At 55.5% G+C, this 15,708-nt stretch overlaps 3 protein-coding genes across 12 annotated transcripts in view; all 3 read left to right on the forward strand.

Moving 5' to 3' along the window:
* The window catches only part of LOC125704624 (uncharacterized), a 158,851-nt gene that overhangs the window by 61,177 nt on the left and 81,966 nt on the right, over positions 1-15,708 (forward strand). The gene's annotated exons all lie outside the window — the stretch shown is intronic.
* Positions 1-15,708, forward strand: part of LOC125704616 (mastermind-like protein 3) — a 110,077-nt gene that overhangs the window by 20,997 nt on the left and 73,372 nt on the right. The window lies entirely within an intron of this gene.
* Positions 4,153-5,786, forward strand: LOC125704622 (uncharacterized). 7 transcript variants are annotated; one of them, XM_048970475.1, is made up of 2 exons: positions 4,153-5,356; positions 5,441-5,786. In XM_048970475.1, exons 1-2 carry the CDS (start codon positions 4,422-4,424, stop codon positions 5,493-5,495), a joined length of 990 nt encoding a protein of 329 aa, XP_048826432.1. In that variant the 5' UTR covers positions 4,153-4,421; the 3' UTR covers positions 5,496-5,786. The 7 variants fall into 7 exon arrangements, with proteins under 7 accessions (XP_048826432.1, XP_048826431.1, XP_048826436.1 ...); XM_048970474.1 differs by having other exon boundaries at positions 4,153-5,188; positions 5,273-5,786; XM_048970479.1 differs by having other exon boundaries at positions 4,153-5,188; positions 5,357-5,786.

Below are 15,708 nucleotides of genomic sequence, written 5' to 3' on the forward strand. Positions count from 1 at the left end.
CTGCTGCCTCCGGTGGCGGATTTTGGCACCGGCTGCGTTCATCCGGGGGCGTTTGGCTGGACCTCTGGTGGATGTTCTTCTTGCCCTCAGCCTCCCCGTGCTGCCATAGGGTGTCTTTGCCAATCCGCTTCAGGCTGCCGTGGCCCGTGACCTGAACTAATTCAGGTCGATTCGGGAGGTCCACGGGCCTGTTGGTGGGGATCAGGCTGCCTGCTGTGATCCTGCTTTTTGACAGGAGCCTCCTCGAACCTCCGGAATATTCCCTGCCACGTGTCCCATGGCCCGGGAGTCCCTGGTAGTCCCTCAGAGTCCCTCAGAGTCCCTGGTAGTCCCTCAGAGCCACTGGGAGCCACTGGGAGTCATATGTCAGAGGTGGGCGAGGCTAGGGGCTCCTGTAGAATCATTATGGAAGTACAGTGGCCGGCAGCACGCGATTCTTTATTAAAACAGTTATCTAGCTACTAAGCTCCCACACCCCGCACACCGGCTGTCAGTTAGTAGCCTCTCACATTAGCAGCAAAATCGATCTCTCTTGTGAACCCACGAGGGAAGTCCCCTCACCGGGCTGCCGAGAAACCTCACGCATAAATGAGATCCTTGGCATTGCTGTCCTTGCCCGCCCTTTGTGCCCGTGCCCTTGTGGCAGAGAGGGAGACTGCACTCGTCCGTTCATGCCGGTCCACCCTGCACTCCCCTGTTTACGCAGAAAAAAACTCCGGCATTTTCTGTGGGGCTGGGCGCTCCTGAGCTGAGTGTCTCCTCCGAATGAACATGCTCTCATCGTTTTCTGGCGCTGCTGTTGCGTGTGTGTTTACAGCGGTGGTGCGCTCCGGGGGCCCTTTTCGCCCCGTTGACAAGGCCCTTGGAGTTTGTGTAGCGTAAGTCGGGAGAATCGACCGCTTTCCTCTCAGGACGCGTTCCTAGACTTGTGCTCAAAACACGACGGCGAAAACCGCATCAATGATTTACTCCGCGGCGGCACACAGAAGCCGGGAACATCGATGGCAAACGTAGGCGAGCACTTAACTGAATGAACCTGCACGCTTGTCAGTAATATTGGGTAACGTGTTGGCTTTGGGTCGGCAGAGGTGTCGACAGGTTGATGGGAATATGCATCGTTTTATTCTTCTCATTCTCTTACTAATGTTCCAGAATTCTGCATTTGCTTTTCAGTGTGTCTCACGACTGCCCTCCTCAACCTCGCCCTCCACTCCTTTCCGGAAAACTCTCCTTGGCCTTGTTTGTGACGGCAGAGCAGAATGACTCATTAAATGCGTTCTTGGGACCTTAGTACGCCTCGGACCATGGCCGACACTCCGTGGTCCTCCTTCGATTTTTTTGGAGTCCTAGAACGTAAATGAAATGTTTTTTTTTGTCTCAAATAAGGATTTGTGTCATCTAATAAGCGACTGTGAATCCTGGCTGATGGTCCAAGCAGCAGAAATGGATTTGAGGGAAGCCTGTATACTGAAATGTGCTAGTAATTCAGGTGTTAAGTTATTGGTACGCTGTGCGTATCACTGCTTAAAGGTGACTTTTGCTAGTTGCGTCCATCTGTCCCTTCGTCATTGTAAACTATCCTTCATAGTACTTTACATTTGTACTTAACACAGAGGTTTGTTTTGAGTCTGGAGTGCAGTGTCTGGATGGATATGGAAGTACTTGTGTTTCTTGCTACTGCCCCCCCCCCCCCCGTTAGAATCATGTGATGGAAAGAAGGATTGTGATTGGTGGGAGGAGGGGCACAGTGATGGGGCGGAGCCTAAACCTCCCTGGCAGGCTTTCCTGCAGCTGACGCATCTGTTAGCCCTGCCGGTAGGGTGGGGGTCGGCGTCGACATTACATACACTGAACATATGTGACTGACAGTGACGCAGCTGGGTGACACAGCGGGCACTGGGGCTGCCATCTCCTTGCCGACACACTGGATGGTTTCACAGCTCTGCTGTTCACATGTGCTCATTGTTTAAGTCGGAGGGAGAGAGCCTGTCTGCTTAAGCTGGCTTCTCTCTTCCCATCGGACATCCAATAGCACAGGGAAGGCAGGATAACATCATAAAATCACCGCTATGTGCGTATGGGCGGAGCTCTCGAACCCATGTCGCGGTCATGGCTGACTGAGGACTGCAGCCGAGCTAATATCACAGGAGGTGTGAGGTGGGTGTGACCCTGGGAAGGAGGTGTGTGCTTTTGACGTGACCTTGGCGGGGGTGCTGTTATTGACTGCCACTGAGAGGATATTTCAGGCCCTGAAGATAGCAGCGTGCAGATGTAAATTGGGGGGGGGGGGGATTTATTTTATCTTTTAATATTTTAAAAATTCTGCACTTTGGAGAATCTATTTCGGAATCCTGGGGAGTTATTTTCTGCCTTCTGCGTCGTGGACCATATCAATATGGCCGGCCTGCCCCATCGTAAATTAGCACGCGGCAATATTTAGACTGAAATCAGGGCTTCTAAAAAGACGTCGGCGAGTTTGTGGGTAAATCTTGCAGCTAATTTTGCTGCGCTGGCTGCGATTAGCCCAGGTTGCGAAGCCGTGGCTATTTATGTCCTTGGAGGAGTTATATCCGTCCTGTGCTCAGTGGGTGAAGGGCTCCTTTATGGAGTCGCTTGCTGGTTTGAGGAAACACACATTTGGATCCTTGTCAGCTGCCCCCCCATTTGCGACAGCAGAACAAAGCTTCACTCTCTTTCCCGACGCCGGAAATAAGGTCACGGGGTGGGTTGGGCCGTCGACAGAAGCACAGGGACGTGGCAGAAGCTCCCCGGCCCCCATCAGGTGTCGGACGTCAGACGTGTTACGGGATCTAGTTGCGGGGAGGACGGTACGTCTGACGCTCTGCAGTTCCGGGCAGTGCCGATCCCTCCAGTGCGTTTATCTGAGCGTGCTGCTTAATAAGATCCACAGCAGAGGCGAGAGGCAGCTGCACGCGCTTTCGTGACGTAATGTGTGTTATCTCAGCGAGAGGCCCGTCTGGGCGCGAGCTTTAGCCTGGCTGGCCTGCTGGGAGGGGCAGGACCCGAGAACGCCGGCTTTGCGTGTCGTCAACCCGTATTTATTTACAATCTGGAAAGTCCGGAGAAGTACATGGGCCTGGCGATGGTGGTTTGATCCCAGACGGATCCATACCCCCCCCCCCCCCGCAAAACATTGGGTGGTGTCAAGGTATCTTGTACTTTGTTTTTTTTTTTTTTTTTTTAAACCGCGTCAGTCATCTTTAGGGGAATGAGGTTTTTTGGGGGGGGGGGGGGTGTCGGTACCCTCCAGAGCCGCCTGTGCTTCGCAGTCAAGTGCTATCTGGGCGAGCGGCTAACAAACATGCTTTTTATTGCTGTGCCCACAGGCTTCACACACCCCCCACAGCATCAAAGCTGTGCTACAGAACCGAGTGACATTCCTGAAAGGGGAGGTAATAATAAATAATCCAGGGACTGACGACTCTATCCAGCTCACACCGGGAGACGTTCCGCCCTGAGGCCGCGACCTGGTGGTGCCGGTGTGTCTCCCCATCCCGCCATTAGCTGGCCCCCAACCCAGATCCTGCGGGGTATGTCCATCGACTAATTGCCAATAGAAAACCCATCCAGCCAATAACAGGCTCTTTTTACCCCCATTTATCCCTTTTGGGGATTGGGGGTGGTAGAGGAACAAGAGTCCCAGGATAATTGCCCCTCACTATGGTGCACCGGCTATAAACACGGCCCTGGACTGCCCCCATACTTCCTGCTTCAGTTTCTCACTGAATGGGGGTGGGTTTGCCTTCATACTCTGGCCTGGCCGTTCAGATCTTCAGTCCCCTCACCTGTAGCTGTACCCTCTCGGACGCAGTAGATTACACGCTCTTAGTACTGTCTCTCCCCTGTGCCTGGCCTCCCCAACCACACGCTAAGAGGATTATTGTTTAGGCATATGTCCGGGGAGGAGTGTTTACTAGAGAGGGACGCTCCGATTGCTCTCATGTAACTCGGCGCCTGAATGAACGCCTAATGTTTCACTGGCTCCGTCCACTTTCCTCTCTGCTGCCTTCTTGGGAAGATCCCTCCCCGACTGGCCTGCTCTCGAAGGCATGCAAAGCAGAGAGCATCTTTCGTAACTGCCCGTACTGGGTGCTTAATCATCCCTCCTTACTTTCGACAAAATAAACCGGGCAAAGGAGACAATTTATCGCTTATGCTGCCCAGTCGCGTCTCGAGATGATTGGGGCCGTGTGAAGCCAGCTGTGACCTTTTATGACTGTCACCCTCTTCGTTTCTGGATAATTCGCTCGCTGTTCTGGCGCTGCGGGAAAACAGCGCGCTGCTGCCCTTATTGTCCGGCGGAGATTTAGGCTAAAGTGATATCTGTTCTTAGATGGCTTTTGAGTGGGTGGAAGACCTCTTTATAAAGAAATTGATCATAAGACAGGGCTTATGTTAAAATGCAGCTCGTTTTCATACCGCGGCTTTGCCTTCGAACGCTCTGCGGCCGTATAGATTTAGCCAAACGATTTACTCCCTCACTTATTTCCCAGTCATATGAAATTAAATTGGGTTGTTTTTCATTGAGTGCCCTGCGATCAGTTGGCGCTGCACCCCGGGTTATTCCCTGCCTTGTACCCGTAGCCTCCGGGATAGGCTCCGGACCCCCCGTGACCCTGAATGGGACAAGCAGTTTCAGAAAATGGATGGAAGGAGGATGGATGTTTTTCTTTGAAATGGAAGCCGGGGTTGGCAGATTTGGTTCTGGTCACGATGGGTGTTTAGGTCGGGATCTCATCTTTTTGAGGTGCGGTGTGTGCATGTTTGTCCGGTTTCGGCACTTTCGTTCTGGTCACGATGGGTGTTTAGGTCGGGATCTCATCTCTCTGAGGTGCGGTGTGTGCATGTTTGTCCGGTTTCGGCACTTTCGTTCTGGTCACGATGGGTGTTTAGGTCGGGATCTCATCTCTTTCAGGTGCGGTGTGTGCATGTTTGTCCAGTTTCGGCACTTTCGTTCTGGTCACGATGGGTGTTTAGGTCAGGATCTCATCTCTTTGAGGTGCGGTGTGTGCATGTTTGTCCGGTTTCGGCACTTTCGTTCTGGTCACGATGGGTGTTTAGGTCGGGATCTCATCTTTTTGAGGTGCGGTGTGTGCATGTTTGTCCGGTTTCGGCACTTTCGTTCTGGTCACGATGGGTGTTTAGGTCGGGATCTCATCTCTCTGAGGTGCGGTGTGTGCATGTTTGTCTGGTTTCGGCACTTTCGTTCTGGTCACGATGGGTGTTTAGGTCGGGATCTCATCTCTTTCAGGTGCGGTGTGTGCATGTTTGTCCGGTTTCGGCACTTTCGTTCTGGTCACGATGGGTGTTTAGGTCGGGATCTCATCTCTTTGAGGTGCGGTGTGTGCATGTTTGTCCGGTTTCGGCACTTTCGTTCTGGTCACGATGGGTGTTTAGGTCGGGATCTCATCTCTTTCAGGTGCGGTGTGTGCATGTTTGTCCGGTTTCGGCACTTTCGTTCGCAGGTACCGTAGAAATTAAAGACCTGGTTTTCTAATCACTTCAGACCCCAGGAGATACCTTGTTTGTAGTAGACTTGAGCACAGACTGCTTTACTGGAATGTTAAGTTAATGGGTAACATCTGTAGAAGTATCTACTAACAAAGTCGACCTTAGTCTGCTGTCATCTTAATGCTCCCCTGTTGGGTGGTGCTGTCCTCAGCCAGACTTGCAGGAGTCCTCCTGGTGTTTGCCGTAAGACCTGGTCCTTTGTCAATCCTGGCATGCGCTGCCCCCTTTCTCCCACCTTGCCTTTCAGGCTTCCGCAACTCTGCGTGCCCCATTGCCATAGAGACAGCCTTTCCCATTTTGGTTTGGGCTGACTCAGCCGTCAGTGACAGCGGTTTGCGTTTTGGTCTTCGTCCTCGTAGGCGTGCGGAATCGCTTGCATTCTTACGAGCGTGTGGGTTGAAGGACAGAGCATGCTGGTGTTTTTTGGGAGGCTTTAGTCGTGGCCCTTGGTACTTGTTGGGTGGGGGGTCCTGGGACTGGATAGAGGCTGTATGAATGGATGAAGAATGCCATACGCATCGCACGTTGCTCTGAGCTCCAACGTCTGATTTGCCAAACAGTTGTTTTGCTGTGAGTCGGACATTGTGTGTGTGGTTCCAAGCTCCACCCACTAACAAGAAGAAGAATGTGGGGGGGAGAGGATTCCTGGCCAGGACCTTAGCTGAAAGTGCAAAGCTCCCAGTTGTAGGAACTCATTGCCTCTTTGTCCCAGTCTCTCCTCCCCTCCTCCATGAAAGCTCGAGTAACTTCTTAATGCTGCCTCCAAAAGCCCCCCCCCCCGAGGTCCTCAGGCATCAGAGGTGAACCCTTCACAAGTGTGTTGCCCCATTGAGCTGAGGGCTTTGCTTTGCGCTGTTTCTTAGATACCCCTGACCTGCTTTGCTGCCCCACATCTGGGGTCGGCGCACCCTCTGTCGGGGCCGAAGGCCCATCCCAGTGGATGCCCGACCATGGCCTGCCGCTCTGTGGCCTTGGGCCTGCCGTTCGCAGGCTGCCCGCGCGCCACTGTCTGAAAGGCAGAACAACAATCGTGGAAACCAGAACTTAGTGGCTGTTTACCCTGGCTGTGGTCACTATCGACTCCATGCGCTGATTCTACAAAAGGTGTTTGCGCTCGGAAGCCAGCCGGTCCCCGGGCTGGAGGAGCAGGTTGCCGAAGCGATGTGCCAACACCTTGCCTGTCACCTGGCGACCAGGATCGGAGGACCGGTGATGGGCAGGTATAGGGAATGATCCTGCAGCCACTCGGGGACAGTGCTTGGGAGGTCCGTCAGTGAAACTTGCCTAGAGCAATGACTTCGACCGTTACCCTCTACCCTGTCACATGTTCCCTCTCCCGCTGCCCCATCTGGGCGAAGTCGAGTGCCGGTGGATCACGCTAAACCCACCGCTCTTTCGCAGGCCTTTCCTCAGCTCTGCACTTTCAGAATGTGATTGCTTTGGTTTCAGGTGGGTTCAAGACACGCTAATGTTTCGAGTCACTTAATGTTAAAGGTGGAAGGTCAGAGGACTCGATAGAAGATCGGCAGTGGACCAAATCAGGCTGCTTATTGTTCCTTACCTTTTACCTACACGCCCGTCCGTGAGCTGACGACTAGCGTGGTCCCCGGTGGAACGGTATCATTACTTTCCGGCGGACGATGCTCAATAGGCAGCATCCGGCCCAGTGAATCGTCCCCTTCCCAGCAGGCTGCTGATATTCCCCTGGGAGGAGCTTCCCAGGGTCCCGCCCATCTGGAATTTTGTCTGGATTATCTGGTCGCTGGGGGGGGGGCAAGGCCCGGTGGCTGACGCCTAAACGTTGGCCTACTGGGAGAAGTAACTTGCAGGATGAGTATTTGGAGGACAGATCTCAGAGCGATGAAATGCACTACCACGCCGGGGGGGGGAATTTAGTGCTCCAGGTCCTGCTTCTAGTGTCGTTTTTCCCCTTTGTAAATAAATTGTAAAAAAATAACAATAGGAAAGAGAGGGCATGACAGTGATGGTGTAGAGCTGGATGGAGGTGCTGAGGATGCTGCTGTTAAGGAGTTTGGATGGATGGTGTCACGGCATGAGATGAGATCCAAGGTGTTTGGAGATTATTGTTCTGATGTCAGAAAGTCTTGTGAGTGACCTTTTGCTCTCTCTCTCTCTCTCTCTCTCTCTCTCTCGCCCGCCCTCCTTCTCTCACCCGGTCTCTTTCAGTTCAGTTCTTTTCGTTTGTTCACCGCAACCTGGTCATAGGGTTGCCTGTGATGTCTGGGATAGTGATGTCATCCTCTCACACACTGTGGGGCTTGAGCATTGTCCCGAAACCGAATCGTTTTGTGGTTTTACTCCGTCCGTCAGATAGTGACTGAGACTCGCCGTAGCACATTTGCTAGCGTACGCCCGCCCTCTCTCCAATGGTTGGGTTTGGAGGTGGATGATCAGAGACATCAGCACCAACTCTACAATGGCTATCTCTGCACTGATGTCACCTCTTAGCTTCCAGATCTTTCTCACAGTAGCCGACCACACCCTTCACTGATGTCTACCTACTGGCCACCCCCGCACACCTTAAGGACATTTGAACCCTGTTTAATTATGGCTGCACTAACGCAGTAATGCGGTGTCATTTTTCCCACTGACATTATTTCTGAAGTATTAATCGAGGAACGACGCGTGAAACCCTTCATTTGTCCTCTTGTTGTATTTCTCTCTTTTTTTAAAGGTGCTGTTTTTTCCTCGTGCGCCTAATGTGTTTCCCAGGAGGTGTCATTTTTAACTCCAGTGTAATTTCAAGTATTTGTGGACCCCTTTCACAGCAACCCCCCCACCCCCCACCGGTCTCTGTCCACTCGAGCTTAGCTGGTTAGCGGGAGGGTTTTTAGATTAAAGGGTTGAATAATCTCCTTGGGAAGGATGAGAGATGGCCAGGCCTTGGTGCCCGAGTTGGGGGTTCTGATGGGGGGGGGGCAAGGTGAAGCTGGGGCCTGCCCCCCCCCCCCCCCCCCACACACCAGCAAGCTACCTGGCCATGGTTTGGGTCAGCAGCATATTTGTTCTCGCCCACAAATATTGGGTGTTGTCATGGAGATGTTCTCGCATCCCCTGACTTGGATGTTGGACCATCGCAGTGCCCAAGAAGTACAAGGTTCTTATCAGCCGTCAGCAAAACTATCATTTGTTAAGTAATTAAATATTTTTCAGTGTATATCTTTCACTTTTTTTAAGGAAAAGTTTACTTGTACGTTGTATGGCTCAGAGGAAGGCGTTGTGACTCCTGAGAGTTGTAGGTTTGATTCCCCTCTCCCCCCCGCTATGTGTGGAGGTTGCGTCCGTACACTCGATCACACCTTCTCGTACCCACACAGTTTGAAGCATGTTTGGTTTTAAACAGGACTCCTGCTCTAATTTTTCTCTTTTCCATTATCTAATGGTTTTTTGAGTCTGTGCTTGTCTGAATGTTCCTCTAACGACGTTTTCTTAAGTGGGCTTTGCACGCCCTGCCCAGCTTGAAAGTATCATAATTTAGCGTCCGTAAGGCTGTTCACAATTTGTTGCAATGATTGTCTCTGTCCTTTTGGACTAATTACTTGTATCTCTCTCTTTTCCGCGGTGCTTCTCCGCTGTCCTGGACGATGGATCCTGTCCGGAACAACAGGTAAGTCCTTTATTCTCATACACTTCAGTTTGTGAATCTGTGCCTGTCCTCACCCCTCTGCGCTCTCACCTTGAGCGAGTTGGCTATCGCGTCCATCCCGGTGCTACAAGTTCTGTCAGGCGCCGGTGAGGTTTAGCAGGCAATTTGTCGGGGCATAAAGTGCCGGAGAACTGGTGGAGTTCATGTGGGAGGTGTTTGTAACTGACAGGAGTTATCGAACACAAGTTCGTAGTGAGCGAATTATGCTGTGGGTACAACGGTTGTGTGTCATTAGCTGCAAACAAATGCTACTGTGACCCCCACCACCACCAAACCCCCAAGTGCTTTCTCGTCGGTTACAGAGGTAGCTTTCATTCGAACTCCTTATTATGCTCACAATAAAGTAACCAAGCAGAAAAAGATGCTAAGCTAATTATGTTCCCTGCCGACAAAGCAGCACCATCCAACGTCGCTCGTTGGTTTTGATGTCAGGTCGTATGAGATGGAGGTGGGGTGGGGGGTGGCTGGAGAAAGCACAGACATGCCTGGGGGGTCCCTTGTTAACCACTGCAGTGTTACAACATCCCCAATTATGGTCAGAGAGAGGAACAACGTTGCCTATGACGGTGACGTCCATCGTCATGACGCTAACGCTCCTCCTATTGCTACTGTTGGTGATGGAGGATGGTTGCATTTACTTTGTGCCCCCCTGCCGCACCCCCACCCCTCACCAAGAGGTGGCGCTTCACCCCTAGCCTGTGCCTCCCAGTCCCAGGTGGCAGCTGCTTGCTGAAGAGCGCCCCCTGTGTGCTGCTGAGTGCCGGGATGATAGCTCTTTGTCCCTGCTGCGCTCGCTGGACCTGTCCCTCAGAGACACATATATGTTGGCCCATGTGAACATAGTCAGTGAATTTAACAAAAAAACAAATGCCCCTATAGTTTCTTTTTTTTCTTAGAAGGAAACATCTTTTTCTCCATGGGGTGTTTTTCTGGAATTTGATGTCCAAAGCGACGTGCAGTGCAGGAATTGTGGGATCAGAGAGCAGAGTCAGCCAGCCCAAGGGGCGAAAAGTAGTGTGCTTATCCTGCCATCCATGAGATTTGAACATGCGACATTCTGGCTGTGGGCTTAGATCCCACCGTGCCAATTGAGATTAAAAGTGTGGACAGAACTGTGGAAAAAATGCGGGCGTCAATCCCACGACCTCTCACGTTCTACGTGAGCTCTTACCCCTCCAGATGCATACAGAAACACACACACAGGTGGTGTTTAACCCTTCACCTTGTCGTGATAGAGATGTACGAGTTGTATCCCCGCAGATCATCACAGCGCTGTGGCCAGTCACTGGAGGGAGTCATCCATCTTAAATGTGTTAAATGCTCAGTGAAACGAGTCCTGTGTTGGGCCCGGCCGGCATGAGACCTTGTCGTCCACGGCGGCGGCATCGTGAGCCGCAGTGAACCATACGCGGCACAGGGGCAAGACAGAAAACTGCTGTTAACCAATGACGTGGTGGGGGCACGGAGAGAGAGGATGGCGGGGGGGCTGAGTGCGGAGCTGTTAACGCAGTCCCGTGTGGGCGCGTCGCGCGATCGTCTGTCTGCCCCCCCCCCCCCCCGTGCCTGCGGCCCTGCTGTTTGCAGACACTTTCATTCATGGGGCTGTTTTTAGCCCGGGGAGGGAGGTGGGGTCATAAAGGCCCTGGGTGTCTGATTACCCGGTGGGCGGAGCCTGCTCAGTTGGGTGGGGGTGGGGGGGAATACGAAGGGTCTCTCCCTATTTCCATGGCGCTGTCCTTTGCTGAGCATGTGCCCGTGAGCTCTGGGTCTGTGATAAGGAGAGAAGTGTGTATATGTGTGTGTGTGTGTGTGTGTGTGTGTGTGTGTGTGCGTGTGCGTGTCTCCTTCTCTCTTACCCACAAACCCCCTTCCCGCCACCACAGTGCCTCTCGCTGCCCCCTCTAACCCTCTCCATTTTCTCCATTGCCTGCCGTCCCCCCTCCCCACCTCAGGGGGGGCGAGTGCCTTAGCCCACCACAGGAATTCATCCTGCAGGAATCCCTGGCTGAGCAAACTGGATGGAACAAGTTCAGGGCAGAGCCGCGGCTCGCTAGGTCTGCCGTCAGGCGTGGGGGGGGGGTTTGCGGGGGCTCAGACCCTTCCTGTTGTCCTCACCGCCCACCCCCCCGGAAGTGCTCCGCCTGACGGCAGCTGTGGTAACTCCACAGATGCCGTGAGCCACTCTGTCTTCGGTGGTGATGATTTCTCTCTTTCTTTTTTTTGTGATTTGTTAAATTTCTTCTGATTATTATTTGTGTTACTGTCCCTGGTCCATTAGCGAGCAGCACTGACGCGCCTGTCCCAGGGTCGGGGCCTTTCCCGCAGCGATGGTGAGCAGCATGCACTGCTGGTGACCTCGGGGGCTCCTGCCATGCTGCGCTGTTTGGTTTACCTCCGCCGCCATATCAAGGCCTCTGCGGCGAGCAGCCGTGTTTGTGGCCTGCCTATTGAGCGATGTGCGCTCTGTAATCGGCTAGCGTGCCTGGTAACAGGGTCACGCTCCTCTCTGCTGACGTGGGAATACCTCTCTCCCCCTCCCTCTCTCTTTTTTTCCATCTCTCATTCTTTATATCTCTCTCCCTCCTTCTCTCCCCTTCCCCCTCTCTCTCATTTCTCCATCTCTGTTTCTTTCTCTTCCTCCTTCTCTCTCCCTCGCTCTACCTCTTCCCTCCCTCTCTCCCTCTTTCTCCTCTCTTCCTCATTTTCCCTCCTTTTCTCCCCTTCCCCATATCTGCTTCTTTCTCTCTCCATCTTTCCCTCTCCCCCCCCTCCCTGTCTCGCCCTCTGTCCTCGTTTATCTCCATGTGTCGCCCCCATCGGTTCCTGGGCTGTCCGACTCGTTAGCCCGCCTGACTCGGGACGTCGCTCGCCGCTTTGCTTTCCCGTCCCTGGTCTCGCCCTTCTCCTTGTCGCTGTCGAATCCCGTGTCTGATTCGGTGCCGCTTGTCCTCAGCCGCCTACTCGGTGCCCACCTGCTTTCTGTTGAATTGCTCTCCGAATGCCCTCAGATTTCGGCCCTCTAACCTGAACTCGACAGCTGACCGCCGTAACTATCGTCTGAGCTCAGCACAGTATCCCAGGACAGCAGGGTGTCACTTTAAGAAGGCGAGTTGCGCTGCCGTGACGTGAAATTGGCACTTGGTTTCCATTTAGTGTCACTATTACCCTGCTGTCTGTGTTGGTATGTATGTATTACATTGTGGGAACCAAATGTCCCCACAATGTGATTAAATCTGCTATTTTGATGTTGTGTGAACTATATTTTCAGCCCCCACAAGGGGAATCTGTCATATAAACATCTGTGACTGCAATCAAAAAACTAAAAATGCCCTAAGTCTTGTATTTTGTTTTGTTACTTATGCTTAAGGTTAGGGCTGGGTGGGGTGTTAGGGGTGTCAGCTTGAGAGTAGGGTTATGTATATGGAAATGAATGGACGGTCCCCACAAAGATATAGGTACCTAGTCTGTGTGTGTGTGTGTGTGTGTGTGTGTGTGTGTGTGTGTGTGTATGTGGGAGTGGGAGTGTGTGTGTGTATGTGGGAGTGGGAGTGTGTGAGTGTGTCTGTGTGTGCATGCATGTGCATCTCTATGTGTGTGCGCTTGTGTACTTGGGTGTGTGTGTGGATACGTGAGTGTATATCTGTGTGTATCTGTGTGTGTGTTTCTGTCTGTGTGTGTGTTTCTGTCTGTGTGTGTGCACACGTGCGTGCATTTCCTGTGCCTTCCCTGCATCTCCAAGGCCCTGGTGTTCCGCTAATTGGGCTGGCCTGTGTTCTTTCAAACTCCCCTTTCAACTCAAGTACCCCTCCTCTCCCCCCCAGTGGCACGAGCGAGTTGACTCTCTGCCCGGCCTCTGAAGACGCTAAGTAGCTCATCCTTTGGCCGGGAGTTGGGGGTCGCGGACAAAGCAGCCCCCCTCACAGCTACTAGTTTGTCTTACAGAAGTCTGTCCAGTTTAAAATGCGCTTTATACAATATGATGCTGCATATAATCCAAATTTTCAGTTTTTACCCTTTTGTTTTTCTTGTTCTCAGCTGTTTCATTACCCTGTTATTGCCCAGTTGACCCCGCCCTCCTGCAGGTAGCTGTGTTGGGCTGCTGTCCCACAGTTCCCCCCCCCCCCCGCTTCCCGAGACGGCATCGGCCTGGTTGTGACACGGACGTGCCGTGATTGGCTGGCAGTGACAATAAGGCAGCAGCTTCTGCTGAGAGAGAGCATGTCGCTTTGTGTCGTCCCCCGCCCGCCGCCTCGTCCCGTCCCCCGCCCGCCGCCTCGTCCCGTCCCCCGCCCGCCGCCTCGTCCCGTCCCGTCCCCCGCCCGCCGCCTCGTCCCGTCCCGTCCCCCGCCCGCCGCCTCGTCCCGTCCCCCGCCTGCCGCCTCGTCCCGTCCCGTCCCCCGCCCGCCGCCTCGTCCCGTCCCCCGCCCGCCTCCCGCCGTCACATCCCGTCCCCCGCCCGCCGCCTCGTCCCGTCCCGTCCCCCGCCCGCCGCCTCGTCCCGTCCCCCGCCCGCCGCCTCGTCCCGTCCCGTCCCCCGCCCGCCGCCTCGTCCCGTCCCCCGCCCGCCGCCTCGTCCCGTCCCGTCCCCCGCCCGCCGCCTCGTCCCGTCCCCCACCCGCCGCCTCGTCCCGTCCCGTCCCCCGCCCGCCGCCTCGTCCCGTCCCGTCCCCCGCCCGCCGCCCTCGTCCCGTCCCCCGCCCGCCGCCTCGTCCCGTCCCGTCCCCCGCCCGCCGCCTCGTCCCGTCCCCCGCCCGCCGCCTCGTCCCGTCCCGTCCCCCGCCCGCCGCCTCGTCCCGTCCCCCACCCGCCGCCTCGTCCCGTCCCGTCCCCCGCCCGCCGCCTCGTCCCGTCCCGTCCCCCGCCCGCCGCCTCGTCCCGTCCCCCGCCCGCCGCCTCGTCCCGTCCCGTCCCCCGCCCGCCGCCTCGTCCCGTCCCCCGCCCGCCGCCTCGTCCCGTCCCCCGCCCGCCTCCCGCCGTCACGTCCCGTCCCCCGCCCGCCGCCTCGTCCCGTCCCGTCCCCCGCCCGCCGCCTCGTCCCGTCCCCCGCCCGCCGCCTCGTCCCGTCCCGTCCCCCGCCCGCCGCCTCGTCCCGTCCCGTCCCCCGCCCGCCGCCTCGTCCCGTCCCCCGCCCGCCGCCTCGTCCCGTCCCGTCCCCCGCCCGCCGCCTCGTCCCGTCCCCCGCCCGCCGCCTCGTCCCGTCCCCCGCCCGCCGCCTCGTCCCGTCCCCCGCCCGCCGCCTCGTCCCGTCCCCCGCCCGCCTCCCGCCGTCACGTCCCGTCCCCCGCCCGCCGCCTCGTCCCGTCCCGTCCCCCGCCCGCCGCCTCGTCCCGTCCCCCGCCCCGCCGCCTCGTCCCGTCCCCCGCCCGCCTCCCGCCGTCACGTCCCGTCCCCCGCCCGCCGCCTCGTCCCGTCCCGTCCCCCGCCCGCCGCCTCGTCCCGTCCCCCGCCCGCCGTCTCGTCCCGTCCCCCGCCCGCCGTCTCGTCCCCCACCCGCCGTCACGTCCCGTCCCCACCCCTTTTAGTCTGTATATTTCATTAAAAAGAACTCAAAAAAATGACACACATGCAGGCTATCGAGCTCATTTTACGTGCCGTCTTTCCTGATATAGATTTTCAGATATGAGGTTGTTCCTCCTGATGATTTTCCTGTGACGCTAATCGGCTCATAAATAGGGTCCCGTTGACGCGGTCTCGCCGCCTGTGTGGCCCCCGGACCACCGTCACGGCTCTGTCCCGCGAGCCGGGGCCATGCTTAAGAGGCGACAGAATGACGAAACGTGGAGGCAACCTCTCCTGCCTTTCAGCGCATCCTCCCAGCCTTTGGAGCCCCGAGGATGGTAGCCTCTCTATTGTGGAAAGGCCGGCAGTGATTAGGTTCTGTGGGGCAGCACGCCTTAACGAAGTCGGTCCCCGAGTCGGCCCTTTCGACGGAGACGTCTCAGGCCACCTCACGGCCGAAGTGGCGGGAATTTATAACTGTGGTGTGCAGAAGCTGTGGTTATATAAACTGGGGGGGTAATGGTGATGTTGGATTCACATATCTGTCAGGATAGCGGGTGGGGTGGGGGGCGTAGCTGGGCAGTGAGCTTCGCCCCTTTCCCTGGCGTCCTGGCCTCCTGCTGCTCACGCTTTTATTTAATCATACACCCCACGTTCCAGGCATCTCCGGCGGGGGCAGAGTGAAGGCTGTGTACAGCCTGTATTTCTTTGCATTGTGTTCGAAGCCCCCCCATACCCCCGATTTTTGTGTTCCCCCAAAAGCCCTATGCGCCCCCCCCCCCGGTAAAAATGAAGACGCTTATGATTCGTTGTCGCCGTGTTGCCAGCTGTGCACCTGGGGCTGGGTGGGGGGCGAGGGGGGGTGCCTCTGTGTTTGTGTGGCCATTGTCGCTGATGTCTTGCAGGCTCCCATTAACAGATCTGTTTGGGAAGGGGGGGCAACCATTTGTATGCTAATGCTGTCATTTAGTTCCGTGATGCATGTGTTCTCTTCTAGCAGACCCAGATTT

Source organism: Brienomyrus brachyistius, chromosome 12 (assembly GCF_023856365.1).
Source record: "Brienomyrus brachyistius isolate T26 chromosome 12, BBRACH_0.4, whole genome shotgun sequence".
Lineage (NCBI taxonomy): Eukaryota > Metazoa > Chordata > Actinopteri > Osteoglossiformes > Mormyridae > Brienomyrus > Brienomyrus brachyistius.